Source organism: Strix aluco, chromosome 3 (genome assembly GCF_031877795.1).
Source record: "Strix aluco isolate bStrAlu1 chromosome 3, bStrAlu1.hap1, whole genome shotgun sequence".
In the NCBI taxonomy this organism is placed as follows: Eukaryota; Metazoa; Chordata; class Aves; order Strigiformes; family Strigidae; genus Strix; species Strix aluco.
The window spans coordinates 91,376,947-91,403,734 of record NC_133933.1 but is presented as its reverse complement, the minus strand read 5'-3'; the positions used below and the strand labels follow the sequence as shown (position 1 = coordinate 91,403,734).

Here is a 26,788-nt window from a genome sequence, read left to right as displayed (position 1 = left end):
GCAGTATTTATCACCCACTAGGTATGAGACTCAGGTTTTGTGTGGGAAGGAGCAAGGAGGCAGCCTAATTAGGAGGACCCAGGAACATAAACTTGCAGTGATGAATGGACTGGTACTGGATGAGTGGACACCCACCCGACATACAAACACCTACATGCAAACATGAGCTCATCTGGGTCAGAAACTCACAGTGCTGATATGAAAGTGAGCTAGGACTACAGCATTCCCTGATACTAGCACTCTCAGGTAATTGCCATGTTCACTACAACTTACACCCCTTTTCATTGACAAGCTGAGGTTCCTTTTGGACATAGTCAGGCTGTTAGCACTCCCTGCGCTGAGGCTCCAGAACATCTCTGCTCTCTTGCTTTAGAAATCCATTTCCAATTTCCAACATGAATGTGTTCATGCCTGGTTTATACTTGTATTTGTACTGACACCACCCTTTAGTTCAGCAGAGTCCAGAATGGCTTTTAGTTTGCACTGAGTGGAGATTAAAATGTATATAAAGGGTACATCCTGCTAGAATAGCAAAGGCAGCTCTGATACTGTCCTGTAAGTCACTGCTGCAGCACTACTGCGTGGGCCTTTTGGAGTCCATATGGTGCATCTGAGCTCGCCCAGACCACCTCATCATGGTTCAACATACATGCGTGCATCTTGTTGTGATAAGCCCATCATCTTTTCTTGGCCTGTATTTTGTGAAAGAAGGCAGCTTGAAACATGCTATGAAATGTTCTGGCCTACACATTTGGCCTCTCTGTATTTTTTTTCTCTCACATTTGCACTCATCTATGAGGTGTTTGATCCCAACCCTCCTCAATTTAGGCTGTGTTAAGTTGGTTTGTTGGTTTGGTTTTTTTTACAAAGGACATCAGTGATTTCTTCCTCTACCTTCTGGTACTCAGCAATTCTGAAATAAATAATCCTTCCTTCTCATAGCAGCTCCCAGTCTTATGGAAAATATTCAGTAGAGTATCTTCTCTGACTAGTCTGAAAATCTTTTACCTTATCAAAAATATGTTTAGTCCAAGAGACATTGTGACAGACTGCTGCATTAGATAATGAATCTTTTCTTTTAAAGTATGTTCTGGAGATGATTAAGAAATGTTTAAAATCTGACTGCCAGCATAAACTATAACTTGAATATAAACACATATTTGTATGGTGTGCATACGTGCCAAGATTACATAAATATGTTTTATCTTTTTAAGGATGTTAGTAGCATGTAATGGATTTTACACAATTTAGATATTTTTGTACTCAATATTTTTTCAGTAACTTTTTGTTCAAGACCTAGCCTGTAGCTCATAATGCTTATAAACTGGCAGGAACCAAGAAGACTGAGTATCTGACCTGTTTATGACAAAACATGTATACAGAGACAAGAAAATGAGAAAAGTAACACAGAAGATATCAGGGAGAAAACAAATTAAAAGAAACAGTCTGTTAAGAATTTTTTTTAAATGTAGCGATTTGAAGATATGTGCATGAGCTAATGTGCAAATATCAATACAGTAGGAAATCAAGTGGGATGGCAACCATATGGCACCATATCAGAGAGCCCAAAAGAATTTCCCAACCAAGCTTATTTCTCATTTTCCACACAGCTGAAATGGGTGAAGTTGATGTGTTTGTCTGTAATTGAGTAAATTCACATGTGGCTATTGATAAATATTTAGAATCTGAATTAAGAAATGTTGGTGTTAATGATCTGATTTTCCCATCAAACAGAACAGAGATAAAGCTGCAACAACAAAAATTACTATATGGACGTCATTCAGTACAAAATGGAAAAACCTCAACATTCAATTTAAGAAAAAAATATTCTGCAATGACTATTGCAAATGACAGGGACAGTAAATATGTCATTAAAGCAAACAGCTGCTACTGTATATGATGACCTGTTTAGGGTTGTTTTAGTTCTCCAACTTAATCTGATGATGCATATAAAAAGTTTGTAGGTTCTTTAAAATTTCTTTTACAAATCGCTGCAGCACTTTCACAGAATGAACTCCCTTAGTATAAAACTTTATCACAGGAGTGCAATTTCACATGCAAGAAACCCCAGAATTTTTGTTTTAGTGAGAAAAACAAAGTTCCATCGCAAAACATGAGATCTCAAATGATGCATCTGAATTATGCTTTATCAGAGTAGTTTGCTCCTGTCAATTACACTTCCATGCTAATGCACAGCATGTCTGTAATCACAGAATTTTAGAAAGACATTCCAGGACAGTAACATTTTAAATAGCCATAATCCAGTGCATGCTCAAGGATGCACTTTAACTCTTCAAAGAATCCATTAAGTACTCTGAGCTGCTGCCTACTGAATTAATTAGAGAGATTTCCTCAACTACAACAAGTTGTTGGAACCAATGTTTTACAGTTATTCAGCTCCTGACTTTAAAGTGTTTATAGGATACTAAATTGGTTTGGGCTTATTCTAAACCAGTGTTTTAAAGAGACATGGCTAGTTCAACAATGGTCACTACTATGACTAGGCAACTCCGATGATATATAAAAATGGAGACTTACAGATCAAGTATTTTGAAAATACTGCACTATTTGGGAAGTGATTACTTCCTGCACAGCTTCTAATTTTATAAAAGGTATCTCAGTGCTGCCTTGTCAGAGTTGGCTCTTGTAGCATATGGGGTATTTCATCCCTTTAAAATAAAAACTAGAATCTCAAGAAAATTTAAAAGAAAAATCAAGAGATTTTAAATAACATGTTCTTTAAAAAAACCCAACCTTCATGCCTCACTCAGCGCTCATTCACTTTAGCTAGAACATGAAAATCTGAGGTACTAATTAGAAGACGATTACTCAAAAGTGAAACATGAGAGTCATCACCTAAACTGAAAATACCAAAGTTAAACAGTAAAACTAATACATTTGTAACATTCTTTCAATTTTATAATTAAACATATTTGAAACATAAGTAATCTTATAAAAATCATGCTTATTCTGATAACATCCAATTCGAAATTTTGTATGTTAGTTAAAGTCACCTTCGCTAAACTATGCAGCATAGTCTATGACAAATTCTGGAGGGGACTACCAAAAGCTAACTTCATGGTCTTAAGTTAATAGTCTCTAAATACAAGGGTATGCATGACCACACAGAACTCAGGCCAAATATATGGAAACTACATTCTTTAGTTATGATTCATACCATAGCCAGTATGATACTTTATTTAATTTATAAAAAAGTGTCTGGTTCAGTCTGGTAGGTGTTCTTTGTCCCACAGTCACCTATACCTGAAGGAGTGAAGGGATTGAAGAGATTGTGAGCCAATGGTGGATCTCAAACAAGTGAAAGACAAATGTGTGGCCAGAAATTATGGCAGCCCTTCAATGAAAGTCCTGTGGACTGGAGAGCTGTCAAAAGGTGGCTGTTGCCCACCACTGCTTTGGTGAACTCTGAAGACAGATTTGCGTTACTTTGAGGCGTTGGTCAGAAGAGCTGCCCTCACCTAAGATGACAGGTCGTGACAGTACTGAAAGGAATTTCAACTCTCTGTATTTTTGAAGGGTTCTGCTTTGATTACAGCTACTGTCAATTATCCTTCACGCTAGCACCAGGACCAGTACTTTCTGCTATTCTCAATGTTTGTCACCTTCCTGAGCACCTAGAACTGCATTACTTATCAAGTGAGTCTTGAAGGAGCTGAGCTCCATCTACTGACTAGCACCATTTTCTAAGAACTCCACCTATATTCAATAGACTCATGCCAAAAGAGCCAGTTCGTTCCAAAATGGTAAGTCACATGCATCAGGCAGCAGTAAAGGGCTTGGAAACTACTGGTCTCCCTTTTGGCAGATGTTTGTGGAGAAAGCCTTTGCATTCATGCCAAGTGGCTCTCCCAGCTCACATATTCAGTATATTACTCGAGCTTCAAGATATGTCAATATATAGCATACAGAAACTCTGCATCTGCATTCAAACCGCAACTGAATTTAGACTTTAAACCCCTCCTTGCTAAACAGAAGCCAATAAACACTGGGCGCTCTTAGCGCACTGATACACATGCAGCATTATGCCTTACCTTGGCTAAAAGAAAACTTTACAATTCCATCTTCCTGTCTGTCTCCAGAGCTCTCTCAGCTAGGGGCAGATTAGTTATGAATGAGTGAGGTACAGCTCCCCTTACCTGTTTCTGGTGTACAGCAAGCTGCCTCTCCCATTCAGGTCAAGCTCTTCCTACTCCCAAGAGCTGCCGACAACACCACTGGACTGTGCATGCAATTGAGTTGCATCAGGACTGGGAAAAAAGTTGCTCTTCCGACTAGAAACTATAATTTTGTATCATTAATTAAACAAAACCAGTGAATACAGAACTCAGAAAGTAAGTTTTACTTCTTTTTAGGTTTGAGAGTGCTCTGCTGTCCTGGCTGATCCTGTGGTAAGTCTGCTCATGTTCAATATTAAAATAAAAATTAGTGAAGTACGCTGATTACTACAGCAGGTAGATTGTCCAGTCCTCATTTTAATGGTCTCTTCTTGATTTCAATCACAGACGTACCCCTATTAGAGGGAATCACAATCCAATGCTCACATCTTTAGGACTTCCTATCAGTACACCAGAACATCAGGATGGAAATACATACAGATTCTTCACTGTGCCAGCTGTAGATGCGCAGGCTCTCAAAATAAACTTAGCAATGTAAATTCAACCTTTCGGGTAACACACCCTCCTCTGAAGCCTTATAAAAATACCAGTGCAACATAGAGCCATTTTACAAAACAATTATCTTTATAGAAAGGTATTTTAGTGGTATATGCTGAGGTAAATAATAAAAACAGACCCATCAGAGGGTATGACCAGTGTTATGGAGAACTCCAGATGAAATCTGGCCAAAAGCCTGTTTTATAAAAGCTAATATTTACCTACCAGTTATGATCCCTGGTAAGGTGCTTATTGCTGTAATACTTCAAAATTATTCTTCAGTTTACAAATTGAAAAATATACGAAATTAGATCTGTATGAATGTTAGGTATTAGCTGTCACAAATTTTAAAAGGCATTGTACCAAGTTTTCTTAATTGTTTACTAACCAATTTGATTGTAGCAGGTAAATAAACTACAGCATACACTTTACCTGACACCATGCATCAAAATCACCATAAAAACTAAGTTTATCAAAGTCCAACTCCACAAGGAAAACATGAAAAAGTGCAAATTATGTACCCAGTATTTCTGTCACAGCTGCTTTTTCTTAATATGGCATGAAAAAGGTTTACAGCATATATTAAGAAAATTCTTACAAGTGTTCACCTCAATGCTTATATATACAACATTTTGCTCAAAGTGCTCACTATATGAAAAAAACCGATTGGATAAAAATATTTAAACAGTGCTTTCTGAACATTCAGGGAAATTCATATAATACATCAGTCCCATTTGTTTTCCTCTTCACTCAGTGCAATGAGATGCTGAAGTCACATCAACTTCACAAAAACTTTGCTTGCCACATTGCCAGACAACCTCAGTTACAGTGGCATTCTTGGTGTTCCATTGGGAGTGGGTCTTTTATTCTTCTGCATGTGGCTTTGATGTTTTCGAGATCTTACTACTTTCATTCTCACTTCAAATACTTCTTGTATGGCTTTTCGGAAACAATGGAAATTGTAGTCTATTAATCCTACAGAGACAGAAATGTTTTCCATATTAATTAAGACATTTATACAAATTAGGTAATGAAAAAATTGCTTTTATTCTACATTTAGTGAAATGCGACACTATCTCTGGAGGTCATAATCAGTGAATTTACCAGGCATTCTTTTTGTGCTAAGCAAAAGCATGTTTTATAAATACAAATAATTCAGTAAGCATTATAGCTTCATACTATGTCCAACATTAAATAGACTTTTTAGTCTTAAAAGAAAACAAATAGAAGCTCATTGGCAGATAACAAAGCTTTAACTTAATAAAGAGCTTTGAAGAAGTGCTCAGTATACTACAAGAAAAATTACAATATTTCATTATATAAATTTGTTTTACAGAGTAACTGTGATAAAAACAAGTAGCATCTAGTAATCAAAGAATTTTCATTTTTTGTCAATGCATAAGCTTTGAAATGGATACTTGATAGAAATATTACCAAGTAACAGCCATCTATACTTCATCTTACATTGTAATTGAAAAATAACACAGTAGACATTCTGTTAGATTACATACATACATAATAGGCAGATAACATTACCATGTGAGTGGGCTGAATATGATCCCACAGAAAAGCTGTAAAGCCATATTGGTAGTCAATTGGAAGACTTACTGGGTGCTACCATTGTGTAATACTGCAATACAATTTGAGAATTTTGGTATGGAGCTTATGACCTCATTCAAGGTTAATGCCATAAGCTTTCTTAACTCAAATACTGCAGTGTTTTCCACTTCAATTTCCATAACAGGAGATGATACATATTTTAAGGGGTTTAAATCCACCGTATTACACTTTGATTTTTTTCCCCAGAAATTATTTTCCCTCTCCCTAGAGTTCAGACAAAATACAAAGTCACCAGGCACCAAAAGCTAATCTGCATTACAATACCAGAACTGTACTGTTAGAGTACAGGCTACAGCACAAAGCATCCTAAACTACGAAGACACAACAACCTGACACAGTTGTGGATAAACCCTAATGGGTGTTTATTTAACATGGTGTCTTTTCTGAAACAGTGCTGTTAGGGATGTTGAAGTAACACTTCTTAGGCTTAGAGCTTAAGAAAGTGACTGCAACTAACATTCACAGATAATAAAGCCCGTATGGGTATGAGAGAGAAATTCAACCAGTTCAAGTTCTACAAAATAAAAGCTAAATAGCCTGTCAAATAGCCCAGCAGACATGGTATGAGTACTGCATTCACAAACACACCTACATTGACTGGTGAATTAGTATCACAAGATAAGGACACAAGCCCAGATGACTCCTCATTCTTCCACTGCTCAGTTCTGGGGCATCTCACTAGACCGGTAACTCAGTGGACATCATGCCAGCAAGCAGAGCGATCATGAACTAAGCTTTCAGTATTGACCATCACCAGGGTCAGAGAGATAACCAAGAAATTTTATGCACTTCAACTACAAAATATCAAAGCCACCCAGGTCCCAAATACGCAGCTTTTCAAAAGCCTCCTTGCAAAGATGAGAAAAGCAAGAACATATTTCTTTCTATCAGCTAGTTTCAATAATTTTCCCTTGGTTATGGCACACAAGCTGTTCCAAATGCGTATGCTGGCGCCAACAGGTACAAATCGATGTTAGCCAAGATAAACTGACACATTCTACTGTTGCAGATGGAAGCTTTACTGCACTGGATGTAAACTTTCATATGCTTTCGTATCAGAAAGTTGTCAAATACATTTAGGATTTCATCTTATCTTAATGCCAGCACAAATACTTCATGCCTTTAAACATGTTATGTAAGCTCTATCAAGCTGTACTTACCTTTAATATTTGTGATAAAGCTAGAGACTGTTATCAGCTAATGACAACCATAGTTATTCATTAACTCGCAAAAAGTAATGCAGTAATAGAAAAGGGAAAAATACCTTTTCTCTCAAAGCTTTCTTCTCTGACAAAACAAACAAGAGCAAGGAATTTTGTCACCTCTTTTAAATAAAGGACAGTTGTATTGTTCAGTTTTATGATTGCCATTGATTCTTTGTCATAAGGAGTTCCAGTGCCATCGTCTTTAAGCCTAAAGGGCAATATCAAACAAACAAATAAACAAGAAAAGATAAACCACCAGATGAGCTAACATAAGTACTCCCACATTGGTTCTTTCACCAGATAATCTCAAACTTCATGAAATTTTCATTTTAACCTTTCAGGGAGACTCTTCTTCAAACTACACAGTATGTAAACTAAGACGACATAGAGATTAAATAATTTACCCAATCACACACCAAATCTTAGATCTGGGGCTAGAAATAAGATTGTTTGATTGCCAAGTATCTGAACTGAGCTTTGTTTCTCCATTTTTCCCTCCAAATTACCAACCATTTACCACAAGGTTGTGTTTTCTTTTCATCAATGCACTATATTATGACTTTATCTAAAACATGTGAACCAGTAAGTCTGCACTGGTAATTCCAAATCCAGTAACCTTGCCTGAGCAGTGGCAGCTGACTGACAGTTTAAGCCATGAGACTTTCCTCATGAGATGTTGGTTTTTGCAACATCATATCACAAGAAGAGATTTCTCCTTCACAGATGATGTGTCATGATGATCACTGTGTTAGTTTTGTACTTTGTAATTTTTCCCTCATTCCTGAATGCACATGTAGATTTTGTTCAATGGATAGTTATCACCAATCTCCCAGAAAAATTAGTATCAATAATATATTAAGGTAGAAAGTTCCACAGATGCTCCAGGAACAGAGGACAAGAAATGAATTGTAATATTATATCTTTAGTCTATACCTAAAAACACGGCAAGCAGATTTCTGGTGATAAATGCTAAATGGTTATACAAAGACAGTGGCAGAGTGACATTTTGTGAATAGAATGCCCCACAAGTGGTGTTGTACAGGTAATAATTAAATTCATAGTCATTTGAACTACATAGCAGCATCTTTCTCTGTACAAAACTAAAATGCCACAGAATCAGCATCCCCTATTGTATACCTCTGTAAAACACAAGTTCTTGTACAGTTACTGAAGTGACTGACTCCAAAATCTGAAACATACAGTAGAATAAACAAACTTCAGAAATTTTAGAAAGGTATTCAACAATTTGTTATAATTTTGAAGTTCTAATGCTTCTTGCACATCTGCACCAGTATTCTCCCCTGTACCTTCTCCAAGAGTCTATTAACGGGTAAGAATGCAAGGCTGCCAAAGACTACCACACTCTAAGCATGCTGTGGCTTAGCCTCATAATCCATGCATCTTAGTGCACTAATTCTTAATATGCACCTGCCTTTCCCAGGAATAGCTGGCCAAGGGCCAAGCCACTTAAGACATAACTTGCCAAGAAGATGTACATGCTACCCCAGGAGATCTCCAGTTGCTAATGTATAAGGAGGGAAAACTGAAAAAAACCCACAAAGGTCATGTAGGGAAAGGAGGACTAACAGAGAAGTGAAGCAAGAGTGAAGCAGCCCTCTGAGGCCAGTAGAGGCCACTAGCTATTAAAGTAAACAAAACTAAGTATGGCCCCACCACCTTTTTTTCAAATGGGAAACATCCTTCTGTTGAATTCGTCCCTGGGGAACAAAAAGATAATGTTTCTTTTTATTGTAGTTGGTTACTTTCCACTCCTTCCTTCAAATAAAATTACTAGCATAGAAAGAGGAAGGCGTTCACAAAAGAGGCTGGGCAGGGAACAGCGCTTGTTGCTGGCAGGGGATCTGTACCTCAGAGCCCAGCCGTTTCCTCCTCCTCCCCTGTCCTGACAAATTGCTCCAGCAAATTACACATTCTCATTTATTGTTTATACCCACATCATTCTAATTTTGAGGCCATTCAGATTCTAGGTACACAGTTTTATGAAAAACATTAACAATTTACTTACCCATATATACAAGAAATGTCAATCACAACATCTATCATATCACAGCAGAGCTCGTAAGTTTGCATATCCACTGGAGTACTGTCCGTTGCAATATAGATCTTACTGACTACATCAAATAAAAATGCTTTTTCAATCCCAGAATTCTATTTAAGAAAATAAGAAAGAGAAATAAAATGGAAGCCATATCTTCAAATTAATACCAAGCTTTTTTGTTCCCCTATTTGCCTGTTACACAAAAAGCTAGGCTGCAAGAAGTGAAAGTTAAACCACAATCAAGGTCATTTTGAAAGAACTGTACATACAGCACTGTTGTATTTGTAGCAAACTGTGATGCTCACAGACCTTCCAACGGTTTCTACCTCTGAGCAGCCATAACTCCAAGTTACACTCACAAACTTCCCCTCTCTGGAAAACATCTGGAAGGATTACATTTATTTTCAGCGGAAAATGCAGGGGGGGAAAACAATCTTCCAAGATCAAGCTTTTGGGTTCTTGGTTGTAACAATGGACATGAAAAGAGAGCTGTAATTGAAAGTTATTCTAGCTGGACACGTAAGAAGGTAGAAACAAGGAAAATAAGAAGTTGATGGACAAACAAGGCAGTAGTGTTCAGGAAATAACTGCTCAAGGAAACTGAGAAATTGTCTCATCAGGGTCTGTAGCTGTTTTACTGTCTGGTTCCTTAGAACATCTTTTAGGATCACAGGAGAAAGACCAGTCATTTGATGGTGCTCTTTCAGTTTTCATGTAGCATTGGTGGTTAAAGCCATGTTTATAATGCTAAGGCTTGCTAATGTGATGACAGCTATGTTCCTGTCATCCTGCCAAGCTGATTAAGACTCTCTCCATACTAGAGATGTATCATATTCACAGCTCTCAGAGGCCAGCCAGGAATGCTAGCTCATACTCTTTGTATAGATAAGGTAAACTGCCATAAGGCTCTGCTTCCTGGAAAAAAATAGAGGAAAAAAATGTGTACTGTTTAACTGAAAATAGTAGCGTTGCTTGCTGATATCAAGGGATTGCACCCGGGCAGCTATCTCAGCATGAACACAAAGGGCAATTTCCCAGCATTGCTAAAGCTGAAGCTATAAAATATGCTTCAGAATTCACCTATACAAGGAAGAGAAGCAACTTTCTCCCATCAAACCAAATTTTCTCCATATATGGGCTTCCCTTTTTAATATGGTTTGAGACTGCTGCCACAGCAGTTTTGTAACTACCAAAAAAACACACTGAAAACCCCTAACAAGTTTTAATGGCTTCAGCTTCCTTTGCAGTTACAGAACTTTTCCTTTTTCTTCTTCTTTCTTAAGTCAACCATTTAACACATAGTTAAGAGACTAAAGTCACCTTTAGTCAACACTTCAGATTTCCCAAAATCGCTAGAAAAATTTCAACCCTAGGTATGCTATTGAACAATGGCCAGTAATATTTTAGGCCATTTTCTACTTAAAGCAGCTTAATTCTGCCACCATCACACACAGAATTAAGGCTGGAAACACCCATCAATAATAACAGAGTATAGTGGTGAACTTCTTGCATTTCATTACGAAAAAGACTTTACGAGTGGCACATTTCAGTAATTCATTAATAAGAGAAATATTCAAAACACAGTATACACTGTGGATACCTTAGATACATGGGCTGAAGCACACGATGTACAAGAAGAGTCTCAGAGAACTAGTTTTGTTCAGCCTGAACAAGAGAAGGCTCATTGCTATCTACAAATACCTAATTTAAGGGTGTAAAGACAGAGCCAAACCCTTCTCAGAGCTACAGTGTTGAAGGACAAGAGGCAAAAGGCACAAGCTGGAATTCTGACTTGATACAAGGAAAAAAAAATAGCGTGAGAGTGGTGAAGCACTGGGAGCATGCTGACCTGAGCAGTTGTAGAGGTTCCATCCTTGGAGATACACAAAAGTGGGACTGGACCCAGCCATGAGCAACCTGCTCTAACGGGCCTGACTCTGAGCAGGAGCTGACCTCTAAAGGTCCCTTTCAGCCTACATGGCTCTATGGGTCTATGTTCTTTGAGCACTAAGAACAAAAATGTATACATATTTATTTTGGTTATTCTGGCCACATGTGATAGTTCCGTAATTTTTAAATAATAATTTTGACAGCACCTCACATACTTCAACAGATGCTGTCAAATAAAACTAATCACAAGATTGACCTGTAAATATCATGTAAGTATACAGCTGTAATTCATTGCCAAAATACATATTTGAAAATACAAGTAATTTTTGACCAAAGAAGTTGGAACTCAAGCCCTGTAGTGTCATTCATCAGGAGTTGATTATAGAATTTTGTATTATATAAAGAGAGACATAGTGATAATTTCAGCTGTACAGGTAAGATGTACTTTAAATTATTAAGATGCCAGTGACAATATAATAACATTTAACAATGAGAAGTGATTTTTCTATCTCAGAACTCCAACTGCTGCAGCCTTCCTGTACTTGCAGTGACAGTTTAAAAGGTTTCCATCTTGAGATGTTTGTCATGACAGCAGTCATGCTTGCTGGTAAGGGCAGAGCTTGGTGTCTTAACTTAAACCATGCTTGTTTTCAGTTGAAACTAACACAGTAGTGGTAGGACTTGCTGAGAAACTGGCACATATTTGCTTCTGTCAAACTCTGTATGGTGACAGAAACCTTGGTGAAAGGGTAGGATGGACGGCCAGGAGTAGTAACCACTAAATTGTACCCGCATGACTTCACAGATTTCATTTGCCAGGGCTTTTAGTACAACTTTAACTGAAAAAGCAAAGGATTTGCCAGAATGTTTGTGATGAAAGTGCTCAAGGAAAAAAATACCAGTACAAACAATAATTACAAGTCATTAAAAAAATCAGGAAACGGTGAATAAAAAATACTATTCAAAGAGACATTATATCATTAGTGCTCTGTCAGGAAAAGTGACAATAAGAAATCAGCTGTTTCTGTTACTAGAGCAGGAGGGTTCCTTATGAGAAAAACAAAGGCCAACAGCTGCCTTGTGCAACTGAATAAAATGCCTCCACTGATGTCAATGAGAGCAAGGCCAGAATAAACAACAGTCATCTTTGACACAACCCTAGATGCAGCATGTGCTAGAAGCTCTATCAAGCACTCTGAATTGATGAAAGAATATTCCATGGCTAATCTGAACCAAGAGAATCATTGCGAAAAATCTTCTGCAATGAGTATACGAGATTTTGTTTCGGATAGGTAAAAACCATGAGGTAGTTGAAATTCAGACCATGTTTCTCAACTATACTGAATTTGATAAAGTAGAAGGCAGTTTCTATTCTTTAAATGGAGTAATACTACCAGTTTTACCAAACCCATTCCAATTCCTAGGTTAGGTAAACGGGCCTATCTTTTCCCTTCTTGAAAGTATGAAAAGTAAGCCAGAATTTGGCCCTAAAAAGTAATTTTTAAAAGAACTTACAGGATATCACCAGTCACTTACAGTTAGGAATGAATTTTGGACAGTTATTTAAACAGGCCTTGCAGCAAACAGCAAATTTAGTGAATGAATTTTAAGTACTACATTTGAATTTACAGATTATGAAATTTAAATCATTAAATAAACAAAACTGTACTTAGGGGTTTTTTTTTACCATGTTAACTCATTGTTTGTTTTTAACACATACTTTTCCACATCCCTCAAAAACCCCCCAACAACCCTAAAACGAAAATCCACATTTCTGTGTCACACAACTTGATTGCTTGGTAAGGCCACTGTAATTAAAAAACAGACATCCTTTATATGAAGCTGATAGAGTGTTAGTCAGGTAAGATTTACACAGGTTTTGAATGCCAAACTAACTGTTCTTTTACGCTTTACAAGCAGTTACATTAAAGAACATAGAAGCAGTGTTATCACACTGATGGTTCTTCAAACATACAAGCTAACACACTGTAGCACTATAAAGTTAGGCAAAAACCTGCTGTGAACTTAAGAGCGATCACAGATCTATTTTTGTAATCATCAGCTTTTCATGTTGGAACTCTTCATGGCATAAATGAAAGCAAATCCTCATGAATATTGCTGCAAAACCCAAACTAGAACACCAATACACCCACACTTCGATATCCAGCACACTGGCTTTCTGAGGTAAGGCATGACCAAAATCCATGTCAAGATTTGTTGTCACTAGGTCGCTGAAGTAAAGCGGCACCTGCTAACGAATTCTATGCTGGAGAATGATGTTTAGTCTTCCTGTGGTTGCAAATAAGAGTTATTCTGAGTCTCCTGTCTACATACAGAAGGTACTCATAAAAACTGACAGCAAGCATGCTGAGGACATAGATGCAGCTACATCTTGCTCTAGGTCATTAAAAAACTGGATTTTGCTCTATTTGGAGCTAAGAAACAGTCTGAGAATGTTTCCCCTACTGAATAGGGGAAATAGCGTACCTCTCTCACTTTTTTGGATTTCCCATTCATTTGAAGACTTGTTCTTCCTTACAAATTACATCTGATATTCTAGATATTATTGGAACTGTCTTCTGGGTGTTCCAGACACACAAGCAACTGTCAGCAGTCATTTGGGAAGCAGCTCGTGCTCAATTCATCTGGTGGTTTGGCGGAAATTTTTCACCAACTCCAAACAGTAGGAGACCCCATGCAGAGATCACACTCACAATGAGTGATTGGGGTGACTCTAGCACAAGGAGGACTATTATTCAGACAACTTTCTCTTCAAGACTGTGTAACATATTCAATATCTAATTGTTCCAGAACTGTTGTCACCACTCCTTCATTACCTTTCTGTCCTAAGTGGACTTCAAGACTGGATGGTAACTGGTCTAGCCATTTTGGTAGAAACAGATCTTTGCAACAAACCATTCATTATGAAGTAGCATCATTTGTTGCCTAATAGTAAGAGAACAAGTTTTAGAAAGACCTTCCTCTAATCCTAGCTCTCCCTTTCAGCAACACATCCAACTTTTCTCTCTCTCCATTTTCACACCCTACACTGAGAAACTGTGAAGTCTAATTTTATTTTACAGGGTGTTGAATGATATTAAATAATTTCATTACTTTAAAATCACAAAAAGGCACAACAAAATACCTTGCTTAGAAACTGAAGCTTGACAAATTAATGCTAGATGCAAGGTGCAAAATTAGAATACTGTGAGAAAGGATGCAGTTTCAGGAGCTGCTATGACCTGACTTCACCACCACCAAAACAGGGAGTTCCCCCTTTTCACAGCCTACTCACTGTGTTCCCCTTTGCTCATGGCCACATGTTCCCATCTTTTATCTTGTGCCAAAACAAGAGCATGCTGGACTCCTCCATGACCTGCTTTTAACTAAATTAAACAGTGCATTAGTGTGTGTGTCACAGTGACTCCATGAGGGAACAGGTGCGTGTCAGAACCAGTACAAAGGAGAGGAAGGGATCACACATACAGGAACAGTGGAGCAAGCAATTACCTCCACAGTGATAACAAGCCACCAGATATACAAAGCTCTGTAATTGGCCTTAGGAGTAACTATGGAAGCTGTGAAAGTTGTGATGGACTCTACCTCTAAAAATTTCAAGACAAGAGAAGATCTTCTTAAGCGGGTTAAACTTCGATACAAAGTAGAATTAATTCTAGGAAGCACTACAGTCAGCCCTACATAAGAGGTCAGACTAGATGATGTTCCTTTAAGAATGTTTTTACACAAATTTTAAGTACTACTTAAACAAATGCATGCAGCACAGACCTTTGCAACATTCAGATTAACATATGAGCACGAACGTGATGGCTGCTAACCCACTTTATGTGATTCAGGAAACACTACGAGTATCTCAGCAGCTCAGCAACACTGTTTCGGGAGGTGAGGCCAAGCAATGCAGGTGGGTGCACTTCAACTAAGTTTTGATAATTTCTCTGAGAGTTCACATTGCTCATGATCTCTCAGAAGGCAGCAAACAGAGTATCTGAACATGCATGTTGGACACAGCTGGATCTACAGACAAAGTATATAACAAGTACTTACTGAAATAAAGATGTTAAGCAGGTTTTCCAGTGTTGGGAGCTGTGGAATCAGTTTCTGTACCACTTTGCTAAACGCTTCAAATATAGAATGATCATATATGCTTGTCAGATAAAAGCTGGAAAAAAACGTCACCACATTTTCCTTTTAGCCACATACTGTGAACATGACGGTACCTTTCATAATATGAGTGAAACGAAATATTGTCAAACAGCAAGCGCCTACACTTACGCAATTACCCCTTGTGATCAAAAGTCACATGTTATGATTGAAGCACAGGAATTCATCTCTATACAAAAAAACCCTAGACAGTGCAGTCTAGACCTCGATGTAGAACTTAATGATGCAACTCCCACCTTGTCATTCTTAAGAAAGTATTTTTCAAATTGCAGGAGAGGAATATTACTGGGTATGTCTGTTGTGATCTAACTTTTTGAGAGCTGCGGACACATTTACCAATGCAATGATGCAGTCAAGCTGTTAAGAGCTCTGAAGAGCTGGCATGTTCATGGAACAGGTCTCTTTTTAATATATTTGCACTTGGCTTTAAGTGCCAAGAAAGACATGACAACTTGATATCCTCTAGTTCCCATCTGCAGAAGTCCACTAGTTTTCATTATTTGCTACAATAATCTGCTTTATCAGCAGACACAAGGCAAAGATACAGCACCTGTCTTCCCAAGTGGCTCCAAGCAGGCTGCAGCAGTGAGGACTAGTGATTGGGAGGGGACTGTGAGGCTGTGAGGTTTCAAAGAAGGCAAAAGTGATGTAGGTGTCATATACACTCTACTGACTGGAGCTCTACTGGTTGCTGCCACTGTCCAAGCAACTTATTAAGACAGCAGCTGCAGCAAAAACTGGTAAGACTCTGGAGTATCTGTCATCTGTATTTAAGCACATCTCCTCTCCATCTTTCCCTCCAAGACAGCAATCAGAAATAAGATACTTTGTTTGGCTCAGGTCAAATGCAGTGTCTCGGATTATCCTTTTCCTTCATATATCAAAAGCTTGTTGCCTGCTACTTCAAGAAAACAGAAAATGGTAACTTGTCAAATAAGGTGCTCTCCTCTTTAGGATTCTCTGCACAGCAGCTTTTCTCACCTGAGGTGAATCTTCTCCAATCCAGCATCTGCAAGGTCATCATTTGCCCTCTGGTGAATATCTCTTTGCGTTTCAATCTTGTGATCATCAGATAAACCATCCACTTTATGGATAAAGATTTCAAAGTTGATATCTGGATTCACTTTATAGGCTCTGGTCACAGTAAGATGCAGCCGAGCTAATGCTTCCATATAATCATCCTAATGAAGGAAAAAGAAAAGCTACAACTGTGGGAAAGTTCTTAAAAATATATATAACATTTTATGATACTTTCAGATAATGCTACAGTTCAACAAGAGCTTATTTTTTTTTATTTCTTATAAGCAGAAGTCTGAGCCTACATCCATCATGTGCTCTCATGCTGTCAGCACTTAGGAATCTGAGCAAGAACCTTGAGATGTTAAAGCAAGTTAGTTAACTTTTGAACACACTGCAGAGAGAGATTAAAAATAACCAAGCAGCTCTTCAAGTTTTAATGACTTTCTTTTAATGTGTGTTTGTGATGTAAGTTAAGTCATCTATTTGCTTTGAAAAAAATCTATGCTTTCCAATCAATTTGTCTATTGCTAAAGAAAAAAAAGAAGGAGGTTGCTTTAAACCCCCTTTTTTTACCTGAGAATCAATAACAAATATCAGTGCTCCAGTGCCTCTGAAAATCATCTCATAGTCAAATGTAGGGTCAAAGAAGTCAATTTGCCCAGGAAAATCCCATATCTGAAAGTTGACAAAGGAGCTATTGGAAACATCCTCTCTGCAGATCTTGTTCGTGCTCTCCAAGAAGAGAGTCTCATTCGGCGACATTTTGTGAAAGACAACTTTCTGAATGGAAGACTTCCCACTTCTTCTCAATCCCATGAGCAGGATTCTTGGCTTAACTTCAGTACTGAAGGGATCATTGAAATCCAAAACTGAATAAAATCACACAAGAAGAAAAGTAATATACTATGGCAATATAATTAGTAACTGTCAGATAACATGCATTTGACATTTATTTTCATGACATTTTTACTTGGATATATGTAAATGTTACCAATTTTTAAGCTTAGGGAGCGGTGCTGCAGGCATTTTAACTTGAATTATTTGCCCCTTAGGATATACTGCCAGAAAACCTACTCCTCACCTGTAAAAGAAGACTCTGCAAAAGCTTGATCACTGAGATTGTATGTGAAAAATGTGTTATCACACAGAGACACCCTAGAATACTTAATTTTACTCTAATTAACACTATACCACACACATTCTAACCCAACTTTAAAAGGATATAACCCAGTAACAAATACCCTTGTCAATTGACTGCTACATCACACTTCTGGAAGAAAGGAGTAAGTTTGTGTTAGAGCTATAGGAAGAGGACAACTCAGCAAACACATAGTTCCTCTATGCTGGGACTTACAACACAGTACTGAGCTCACGAGGAGTCCTTTTCTAAGGTGGTTACAATTTCACCTGTTGTTGAATAATCTGTGTGACAATCTGTAGAAGTTTGTTATCCAGTAAATAAGATTACAGCATATCTCCTGCCTATTTGCAAAACAGAGGCCTGGTAACACAGTGATTTCATTGTTACCTACCCCAGTTTGAAACTGGTACCACCAAAACATTTTCTAGTGCTGATGCAGTTATATTAGCATAAAGGAGTAAACTATACTGTTACATCTGTAAGGACATGAATGTATAGCTATCCACACCTGTAAGCACACCAACTTCAGTTTCAGGTATCTCTAATCAAAACACCTATAACAGTCTAAATTGCTGCATTTAGTTGGTCTATAACTTGGAAATGTTCTTTGGTGCTGAGCTGAAAACGGTAGTTCACATAGATGTAAAAAGCCTTCAAACACCTTTGTGATACCCTGTCTGCAGCGTCAAATACAAGCAACACAAAAAACTGAGCTGTCAATGCTAAATCTGCAGAGTAAGGCTCACAGCACACAGTGGTCAGGTTTAAAACTGATCAGACAACAGGCTAAACACACTAGCGATCAGGCAGACTTTCTCCCACCCACTGCAGTACAGACTATTCAACATAATTCTGAGCACAACACAATTGCATTTCTTTCTCTTTTTCTGCTGGGATAAATTTTGTATTGCATAAAACCGGCACACATTTGTTCATATGCATCCTTCCTGCGTATGCCCTGCATACATTAAGTGATCAACTTTACTCCAAAAGTATAAAAATCCAAAACAAGAAACCTCATCAACAACAATTTGAACCTGTCATTTTATTACATAGGCTTATGGGCCAAAAACCATGGAAAGCTTGAAAGAATCCCTTGCCTAGGAGCATGTTTTGCACCTAGGGGTGGTGATCATATCTGTCCTCTTGTGTTCCTCAAGCCTTATCCACAACTTTCAGAAACACAAGAGCAGGATGTGCCTGCCAGCAGGCACAGAACCTTGTTCACGCTGGTTTGTGCCTTCTGAGCTTCAGTTACCTAGAATGAGGACTTCTCAATTGAAGGTCCTGTGATGTTAGCGTAAAACATCCCCTTGGCACCATCTACTGGCTCCTGAGTGGTTATGCCACTCAGAGTGGGCCCTGCCACCACAGTGACTGACAGGAGTTGAATACTCATTATGGGTGGGATCCTATTCATTTTACATACATTTGAAAGGCCTTGACAGGCATTACCACTTACTGCACTCTTGTCAATTATCAGACATGAAACACTGCCAGGCTGGAGCAGTGTGAAGATGAAACCCCTTCAAGCAGAAGAGCAACAGGTACCTCTGTAAGAATCTCATCCTTCTAACGCAGCAATGGCCAACTTCTGCTGGTCTACAGAGAACAAATTTAGGAAGTAATAAACTGCAGTCAACATGCTGGTCTACTCTTCCTGTCAGCCTCAACAGTGACAGTATCCTCCTGTGGCTGCAAGAAACATGTGCCTACAATACTTCACACCTATAGAGGAATAATAAACCTCTGCTCCACGACAATGTAACAATATTTTATGTTTGGGGAGTACGGTCTTGTCAATAAAGCAAACCAAAGGTACAGGATTTAATGCTGTCTCCTCCACTCTCTGCTCTAACGTACAAATTTTCCACAGCTGCCAAATGTATAGTCACAATTTCATTAATGTGCATTTATCCATACATCATGCAATTTGCATTTTGGCCATCAGAAGGGAAAATAATTGATTCAAAGCTTTTCAAGAACTAGTTTGAATAAAATACTTTATAAATGCATATAAAGAACAGTCTTCTGGTTGAGGCTTTATTGCATGTTTCAAAAAAATTTTAAGAACTCCCATTTGCTCTGTACGCAACAGAACTTACAAAGTCTAATTTGCTACGGATTTGTACTTTGTGTCCCCTTCCTCTCCCTACCACAGTAACACCAACTTCCCCCTATATGTCTTATGACATATCCTCCAAGTAACAGATATGACACGCCGTGGCTGACCTGGAGCTCAACACATGCTGGTTGGCTAGACTGTACACACGTCCACAGCGGTTTGCCAGCTGCTGCCACAGAGAACGCACACATCTGCTCACCTGTCCCTCTGAGGACACTTTCATTTGGGTCTCCCCTCTCTTCTGAAGGCCAGCTTGCATCAACCTTGTGGGAACTTAGTAATTTTTGAGACATCTTTTGTTCAAATTGGTTGAAGGTGGACAGCAGTTTCCAAAGTTCTGACCAGTGATGAGACAACCAAAAGACAGGCTACCTACGTAACTCACTTTTCTTTAAGAAAAAGGCTAAAAAAGCACATGTATCTAAAAAAATATTTTAAATAACTTTGGGGTTTACATTGTTGTTGTATGAAATTATGACAGGCTGTTAGATTTTTGTGGACTGTAACACTTAAGTAGAAAGAAATTGCTTTATATTAAAGCCATACTAAAAAAAATATAGTTGCAAGTGCAAATCGAGTTACTGATGGGAATGAACACTAGGTCTTCTGCTAGTGTGCTGGTTTTGGCTGGGACAGAGTTAATTTTCTTCACAGTAGCTAGTATGGGGCTACGTTTTGGATTTGTGCTAACAACAGTGTTGATAACACAGGGATGTTTTCCTTACTGCTGAGCAGTGCTTACACAGAGTCAAAGCCGCCTCTGCCTCTCACCCCACCCCACCAGTGAGTGGGCTGGGGGTGCACAAGAAGTTGGGAGGGGACACAGCTGGGACAGCTGACCCCAACTGACCCAAGGGATATCCCAGACCACATGGCATTATGTGCAGCATATGAAGCTGGGGGAAGAAGGAGGAAGGGGGGGACGTTCAGAGTGATGCCATTTGTCTTCCCAAGTAACCGTTACACGTGATGGAGCCCTGCTTTCCTGGAGATGGCTGAACACCTGCCTGCCCCTGGGAAGTGGTGAATGAATTCCTTGTTTTGCTTTGCTTGTGTGCGCAGCTTTTGCTTTACCTATTAAACTGTCTTTATCTCAACCCACGAGTTTTCTCACTTTTACCCTTCTGATTCTCTCCCTCATCCCACCAGGGGTGAGTGAGCGAACGGCTGGGTGGTGCTTAGTTGCCAGCTGGGGTTAAACCATGACAGCTAGTAAGACTGTTATTTAGCTTTTGAAAACCTGCCAGTTCAAAGACAGGGAAATGTAAATGAGTATCATCCAAACCTGACTAGATAGCAAGGCTGCTATAGCACTTTCCTCTCAGAGAGAGTTAAGAGATTACCTTATATGTAAAGGAATTGGACGATGTGCTGCCTGCCCACATTCCTTTGCAGAGTACATGACAACTCCTTCTTTAATTTGCCACAGAAATGCCAGTAGATGTATCACTGCAACTTCCCAGACTAGGTTACTGAGTGAGATCATAATATGCCTAAGAGGATCACTAAACTCTTCTCTGTTCTGTAATGGGAAAGACAATTTTACCTATTGTGAGATGCAACACATTTCCTGCTTTGTTCACTTTTGCAAAGTGTAAATGTTATAAAAGGCCAGTTTCTAATGCCTATCAACATTCCTTCATATTTCAAACATTCTAAGCAGCCATAAAGAAGTCACACTGCATAGAGGCCATATCCCTTGAAGCTTTCACAAATTAAACTTAAACCCCAAAGCACTTTCCCCACAGAGAAGCATGCAATTCTTTACAAAATTTCTGTAATTGCAGTTGTGTCCTTGCTTACGGAGTGCAATCCGCATGGGTTGCAACATGCAGAAGAGCCCAGCTTAAGAGGAGTTAATTGGGAACTGCACATAGTAGTCCTGACCTGTCTCACCAGGATGCACAGTACACAATGAATACTCTAGTATCTTCTTCACGCTGTTAGAGACATTCACTGATAGTTCAAAATAGTTTTTGAAGCCTATCCTGCATTCCACATCAATTGCAATTAATTGTCAAAGCAGGTGACTGTCAGTGCTTCACAGGCATATGTGATAGGGATGCCACATTGGAAAGTGTATTTGTAGATCTTACCAGTTTTCAAACATCCAAATACAGCACTGCAGTTCATCTGCTCAAGTGATGTCAAGCCAAAAGAAATTATTTTGCTCATGTTAACGTCTGTAAGGTAACAAGCCTCTTAGTCTAGTTTTAAACTAATACAGCTAATAAGTTTGGGGTTTTTTTTCCCACCAATGCAATTATTTTTAACCTTTTCTGTGTAAAGGAGAATTAGCAGTCCCAAATCTTCCACTCATGTACCTTCAAGCCCATTGATCTCATAGCATTTCCAGTACTTCTGTGACTGTGACATCTGCAGCACTTTGGAGTGCTGTCAATAGCCTTACAAAGCACATACAATGAACACCTTCAACACTAACAGATGGCCGGAGCCTAGAGAGTTAACAGAAAAAGCTTATATGCAATCAAGAAAGCTGTTCAGCTACTGTGGGTTCGTAAACACTGCAGAAATGCCTGGTGGAAGGAAATTCTTGTGGCTAAAGAAAACACTCAGAACCAGAAGACCTGGTTCCACTCTGCCACAAGTGTGGCACTGCAGTATGTTTTAAAGGTACTTCCTTGGACACTCTGCAGAGGGTTTCCTCACTTCTAAATACTTTTTAATTGCATATATCAAACAAATGACTAGGCTTTACATAAACTAAGTCCTTTAATGTCTCTGAATATGACCCCATGTGTAAAGTAAAAAGATTAAGAGGACAAGAGCCGTGGTTTCAACATTCAGGCTGGAGACAAGAAACCAGTATGGGGTGAGAGATGACCGATATGAAGTTTTGAAATTTCCCGTATGCCTATAAATTATGTTTTTACTTTTAAGCCTGGCTTCTCCCTTCACTTTCAACAGCCACACACTGAAGCTGTTCTCCTTGTATTGCTCTTTCCATTCTTTCTTTGTAGAAAAGTGGAAGCTGTGACACTGAATTTTGGACTACTTACTGTACAGATTCAGGAAGATAAAGAGGACAAGAACTGGGAAAAGGGAAGCCCCTTGCCCTGCAGCCCAGTGTCAAATACACAAAACACAGACCCAAATCCCAACCCCCTCCATTACAGATGCTCTATGCCTCTTTCTCCAGAGACTTCAGAATGAAACAGAAAGCCAGGGGATCTGGACTGTTAAAATGGCCCTTTGTTAATCCTGCATAAAAAGGTCTCTGCATGGACTGTCTTCTGCTATTCCGGATGTAAAGATTTCTTTCTGTTAAGTACAATATTTTGGTGTTACCATAAAGAAGCAATCGAAATTTTTAGTAGTCTAACAGAGTTCCTACTGAAAAATATCCAAATAAATTCCTGTGAGGACAGAATATGGATTACTTCTCTACAGAAAATGCCAAGTTAGTTTAGCACTAAAGAAATATGCTAAAATATATTCTCTTTGCATCGCAATAAAAGCAAATATTTAGCAGTTTCAAGTAAGCCTTTAATTAGTCTCAGCTACAGCTCTTACATCCTAGCATTCCCACAGCCATTAATCATGAAGGCTTATACTCGAAGCACTGATGTTCGCCCCCTCCCCAAAACTGCATTAGTCAACATGATACCTCCCATGGCAGACTGGGCCTTTAAGGAGAAGAGTTCTGCATGCTAATAATCAAAGTAGCCTTAAAACATGTGGCCTTTTATTATGCTCTTATAAAAAAGCAATTCTTTTTTCGCCCTGAGATACTACTGAGAGTTCTCCAAGCACCTTTATCAAATACGTCTCAGAAGAATGAATTCAGGCTCTGAATGAAAGCAACAGGCTCTGAGCTGGCATTGCCTTTTTTTCCTGAATGAGACTGCTTTTCCTGGTAAGCCTGTCCTTCCGAGCATCACCATCCATCCTGACAGATCCGCAGCGAGTAACGTGGGTCCTCACATGCACAGACAGACGGACACCAGACACTGAGGGGAGCCTGGAGGGGAGCCTGCCACCGTGGGGACTGACATTCACAGCTGCAGAGCAGCCCTGGACACAGGCTTGTGTGTTGTCGCTGCCTTTTATAGCCTGACACCCAACCCCCCGCCTCCTTGGCACGCTCAACTCACATCATCAGGCTGTGTCCACTAATAACTAGTAACTCTCACCCCGGACATGGAAAATACTGAAAAGAGATTACCCCACACACACACTTTGGCTGCACTCCTTTTGCCTCCTCCCTTTTCCCCAACCCTCCCTGATACCTGCCAGCCCTTGTCCTGCTCCTGCCTCAGAGCTCCCCGCTCTCTCTGACCCCACGGTAGCGCCCAGTCCCCGTCCGGTCCCCTCCCACGGCCACCTCCGCAGCATCCCCGGCCGAGCCCGGCCTCCTGACACCCCCCCGTCCCCAGCGAGGCCTGCCCTTCCTCCGCACGCCTCATCAAACCCGCACCGCTGTCCCTGGCTCCCTTCGTGCCCCGCTCACCCTGGCCCTGCCCCGCATCCCGCCGGGAGCCTTGCTTCCTCCCTCACCCACACCCGCAGCCAGCCGGACCCCACCTCGGCGGCCGCGGCCCCGTCCCGCCCTCCCGCCGACCACCGTCCCTGCCTCACCTCGGCCCGGCCCTGCCCCGCCTCACCCGCAGCTCCCGGCCCGGCCCTGCCCCGCCTCACCCCACACACCCGCACTCGCCGCCGGCCGCTGCCCCACAGCCCCCTCCGAGGCCGGCGCCAGCCCCCCCCGGCTCTCTCCGGGAGCAGCCGCCGCCTCCCGCAGCCCCACGGCGGCAGCGACGCCTCTCCCCGCCGCCCCCGGTGCCGATGCCGCGGATGGCACTCACACGCCTCATCGCCGCCACTCTCCGCGTCCCCGTCCGAGAAGGACTCGGCCCCGTCGGCGTAGCCCGCCAAGCCCACGATCTCCTCCTCCTCTTCCTCCTCCTCGTCCCCCTCCTCCTCCTCCGGCAGCTTCCTCGGCACCTGGCTCATGCCGGCCGCGCTCCCGGCGGGGCTCCGAGGGCCCCTCTGCCTCCGGGCGGCCTCGGGGCGCGCCTCGCCGCGGGCGCGGGGGGGCCCAGGTGCCGCGCTGGCGCCGTGCCTCGCCGCCGCCGCTCCCCGCCGCCGCCGCTCCCCTCCCCCGCACGGCGCTCGGCGGAGCGCGCGGCGCAGCCTGCCGGCGGGGCGCGCAACGGGCGGGCGGGGGAGGCGGCGGCGGCGTGACCCGCGTCACCTGACGCGGCCGGTCACGGGCCGGCGGGGCCTCCGCGCCCGCCGCTCGCCCAGGCCCGGCCCCGCCGCTAGTACCCGCCGCCGGCAGGCAGAGCCGGGCGCTGCGCGGCTCACAGGCGGGCCCCGGGGCCTGCCGGCCGCCGCCGCCGCCTCCCCCGCCCCAGCCCCGCTGTCCCGCCGCGCCCTACGCGGGCCTAAAGACACCCGTGGGAGCGGGGCACCCCCAGAACGCTGCCTCAGGCGTGCGGGGAGCCGGGGTGGGTGAGCGGGGTGGCGGCGGGCGGGGTGCCAGTCCGCGGCACCGAAATGACCGCCGGCATTTTTATTTGAGGTAGCCCCCACCCCGGGGGGCCTCGAAGTCAGCCCCGTCCTGCAGCCTCGCCCTGCACGGAGCCCAGAAGCGGGCTCTTGGGGCCCTCCTGCGTCACCCCTCACACGCCTCTGCCTTCAGCACGCGGGAGCCCGCGGGACTCGGGCCCGTGCCTGCCCGGTGCTGCTCAGCTCCCAGACCCGCCGTGCCCACTCAGGGCACGACTGGTGTCAGCGGTGCTGCCTGCGGCCTGCCCAGTGCTCCTTGCCGTGCCCACCCTGTCGTCGTAGGGCCAGGCCCAGGACATTAAGCCAGGCCCTAAATGTGGGTGGCAACATCTTTGCTGTGTGGGTGAGAGAGATTATTTTAGAAATAATACTTTGGTTGAATCAGGAAGACTAAAGAAAGCCATAGTAGTGAAACCTTCTCAGAAGAGGATGGGATTTTGAAGCCCCTGGCAAGACTGAGGTGCACCCAGCTGCCCGCCATTGCTTCCTCCAGATCCACGCCAGGACAGGCCTGCTGCCCCTCAGCCAGGCCCCTCCTCAGGAGTCTCCAGTGCTGTTCTTGTTGTCTTGTACCAGCTAAGCACCAGAGCATGTGTGTTAGCCCCTGGCTGTCATCCCACGCTGCCCACTGTGGTGACTGGCAGCTGAGTTCCCAATTCTCCAGCAGCACATTTTCCTCTCTTTCTGTTTCTCTCTTACTACTTCTTCCCGTCCCGTTCTCCCATTACACAACCAGTGTAATGGTTGGGCTTATGTTTGGAGTCACCACATGTTTCCTACAGCTGATTATTTTCCCACCTCTATGCTGCACGGCAGTCTTCTCATTTCCAGGCTGCACTAACCCACTTGAGATAATGGAGGCACGCTTTTGTCCAGCGGCGGGAAGAAATTCCCCTCTTATGTTCCACACCATAACAAATTACCAATACGTGAATTTACTGAAATGCCTTTATTCTCAATTTATCAACCTGCTTGGAAGTTTTACTTGAGCAGATTAACAATGTACCAAAAGATTATGGGAAATATTTCAAAGCTAAATCCCTTACAAGGAATTAGGACTTCAGTTTGGAGCAGGAATTTTTACCAGTTGTGTTTTCAGCATTGTGTCTGGGGACAGTCCTAGGAGGCATTAATCTGCTAAAAACTGATGGAAAGAGGAGAGTTTCCAGGTCAGCAATGAAGGACCATCTGTCTCACTCACCGGCTGACCACATCTGCACAGAAAGGGCTGTTAGGTTTTAAGGCCGGCTACGAGAAGTGGGCCTTGCCCAGAAATCTGACTGTCTGTATTAATTTTCTTTTATACAAAGAGCTACGAAACATCACCAGTGAGAGAGAATAATT

At 41.5% G+C, this 26,788-nt stretch overlaps 1 protein-coding gene across 2 annotated transcripts; it reads right to left on the bottom strand.

Moving 5' to 3' along the window:
• Positions 1-4,345: 4,345 nt before the first annotated feature.
• Positions 4,346-25,011, bottom strand: RRAGD (Ras related GTP binding D). Of its 2 annotated transcripts, none has more exons than XM_074819563.1 (7): positions 24,739-25,011; positions 17,220-17,515; positions 16,608-16,807; positions 15,510-15,624; positions 9,525-9,667; positions 7,558-7,706; positions 4,346-5,648 (listed from the first exon to the last, which is right to left on the bottom strand). In XM_074819563.1, exons 1-7 carry the CDS (start codon positions 24,884-24,886, stop codon positions 5,497-5,499), a joined length of 1,203 nt encoding a protein of 400 aa, XP_074675664.1. In that variant the 5' UTR covers positions 24,887-25,011; the 3' UTR covers positions 4,346-5,496. The 2 variants fall into 2 exon arrangements, with proteins under 2 accessions (XP_074675664.1, XP_074675665.1); XM_074819564.1 differs by lacking the exon at positions 24,739-25,011 and adding an exon at positions 24,331-24,334.
• Between the last annotated feature and the right edge of the window lie 1,777 nt (positions 25,012-26,788).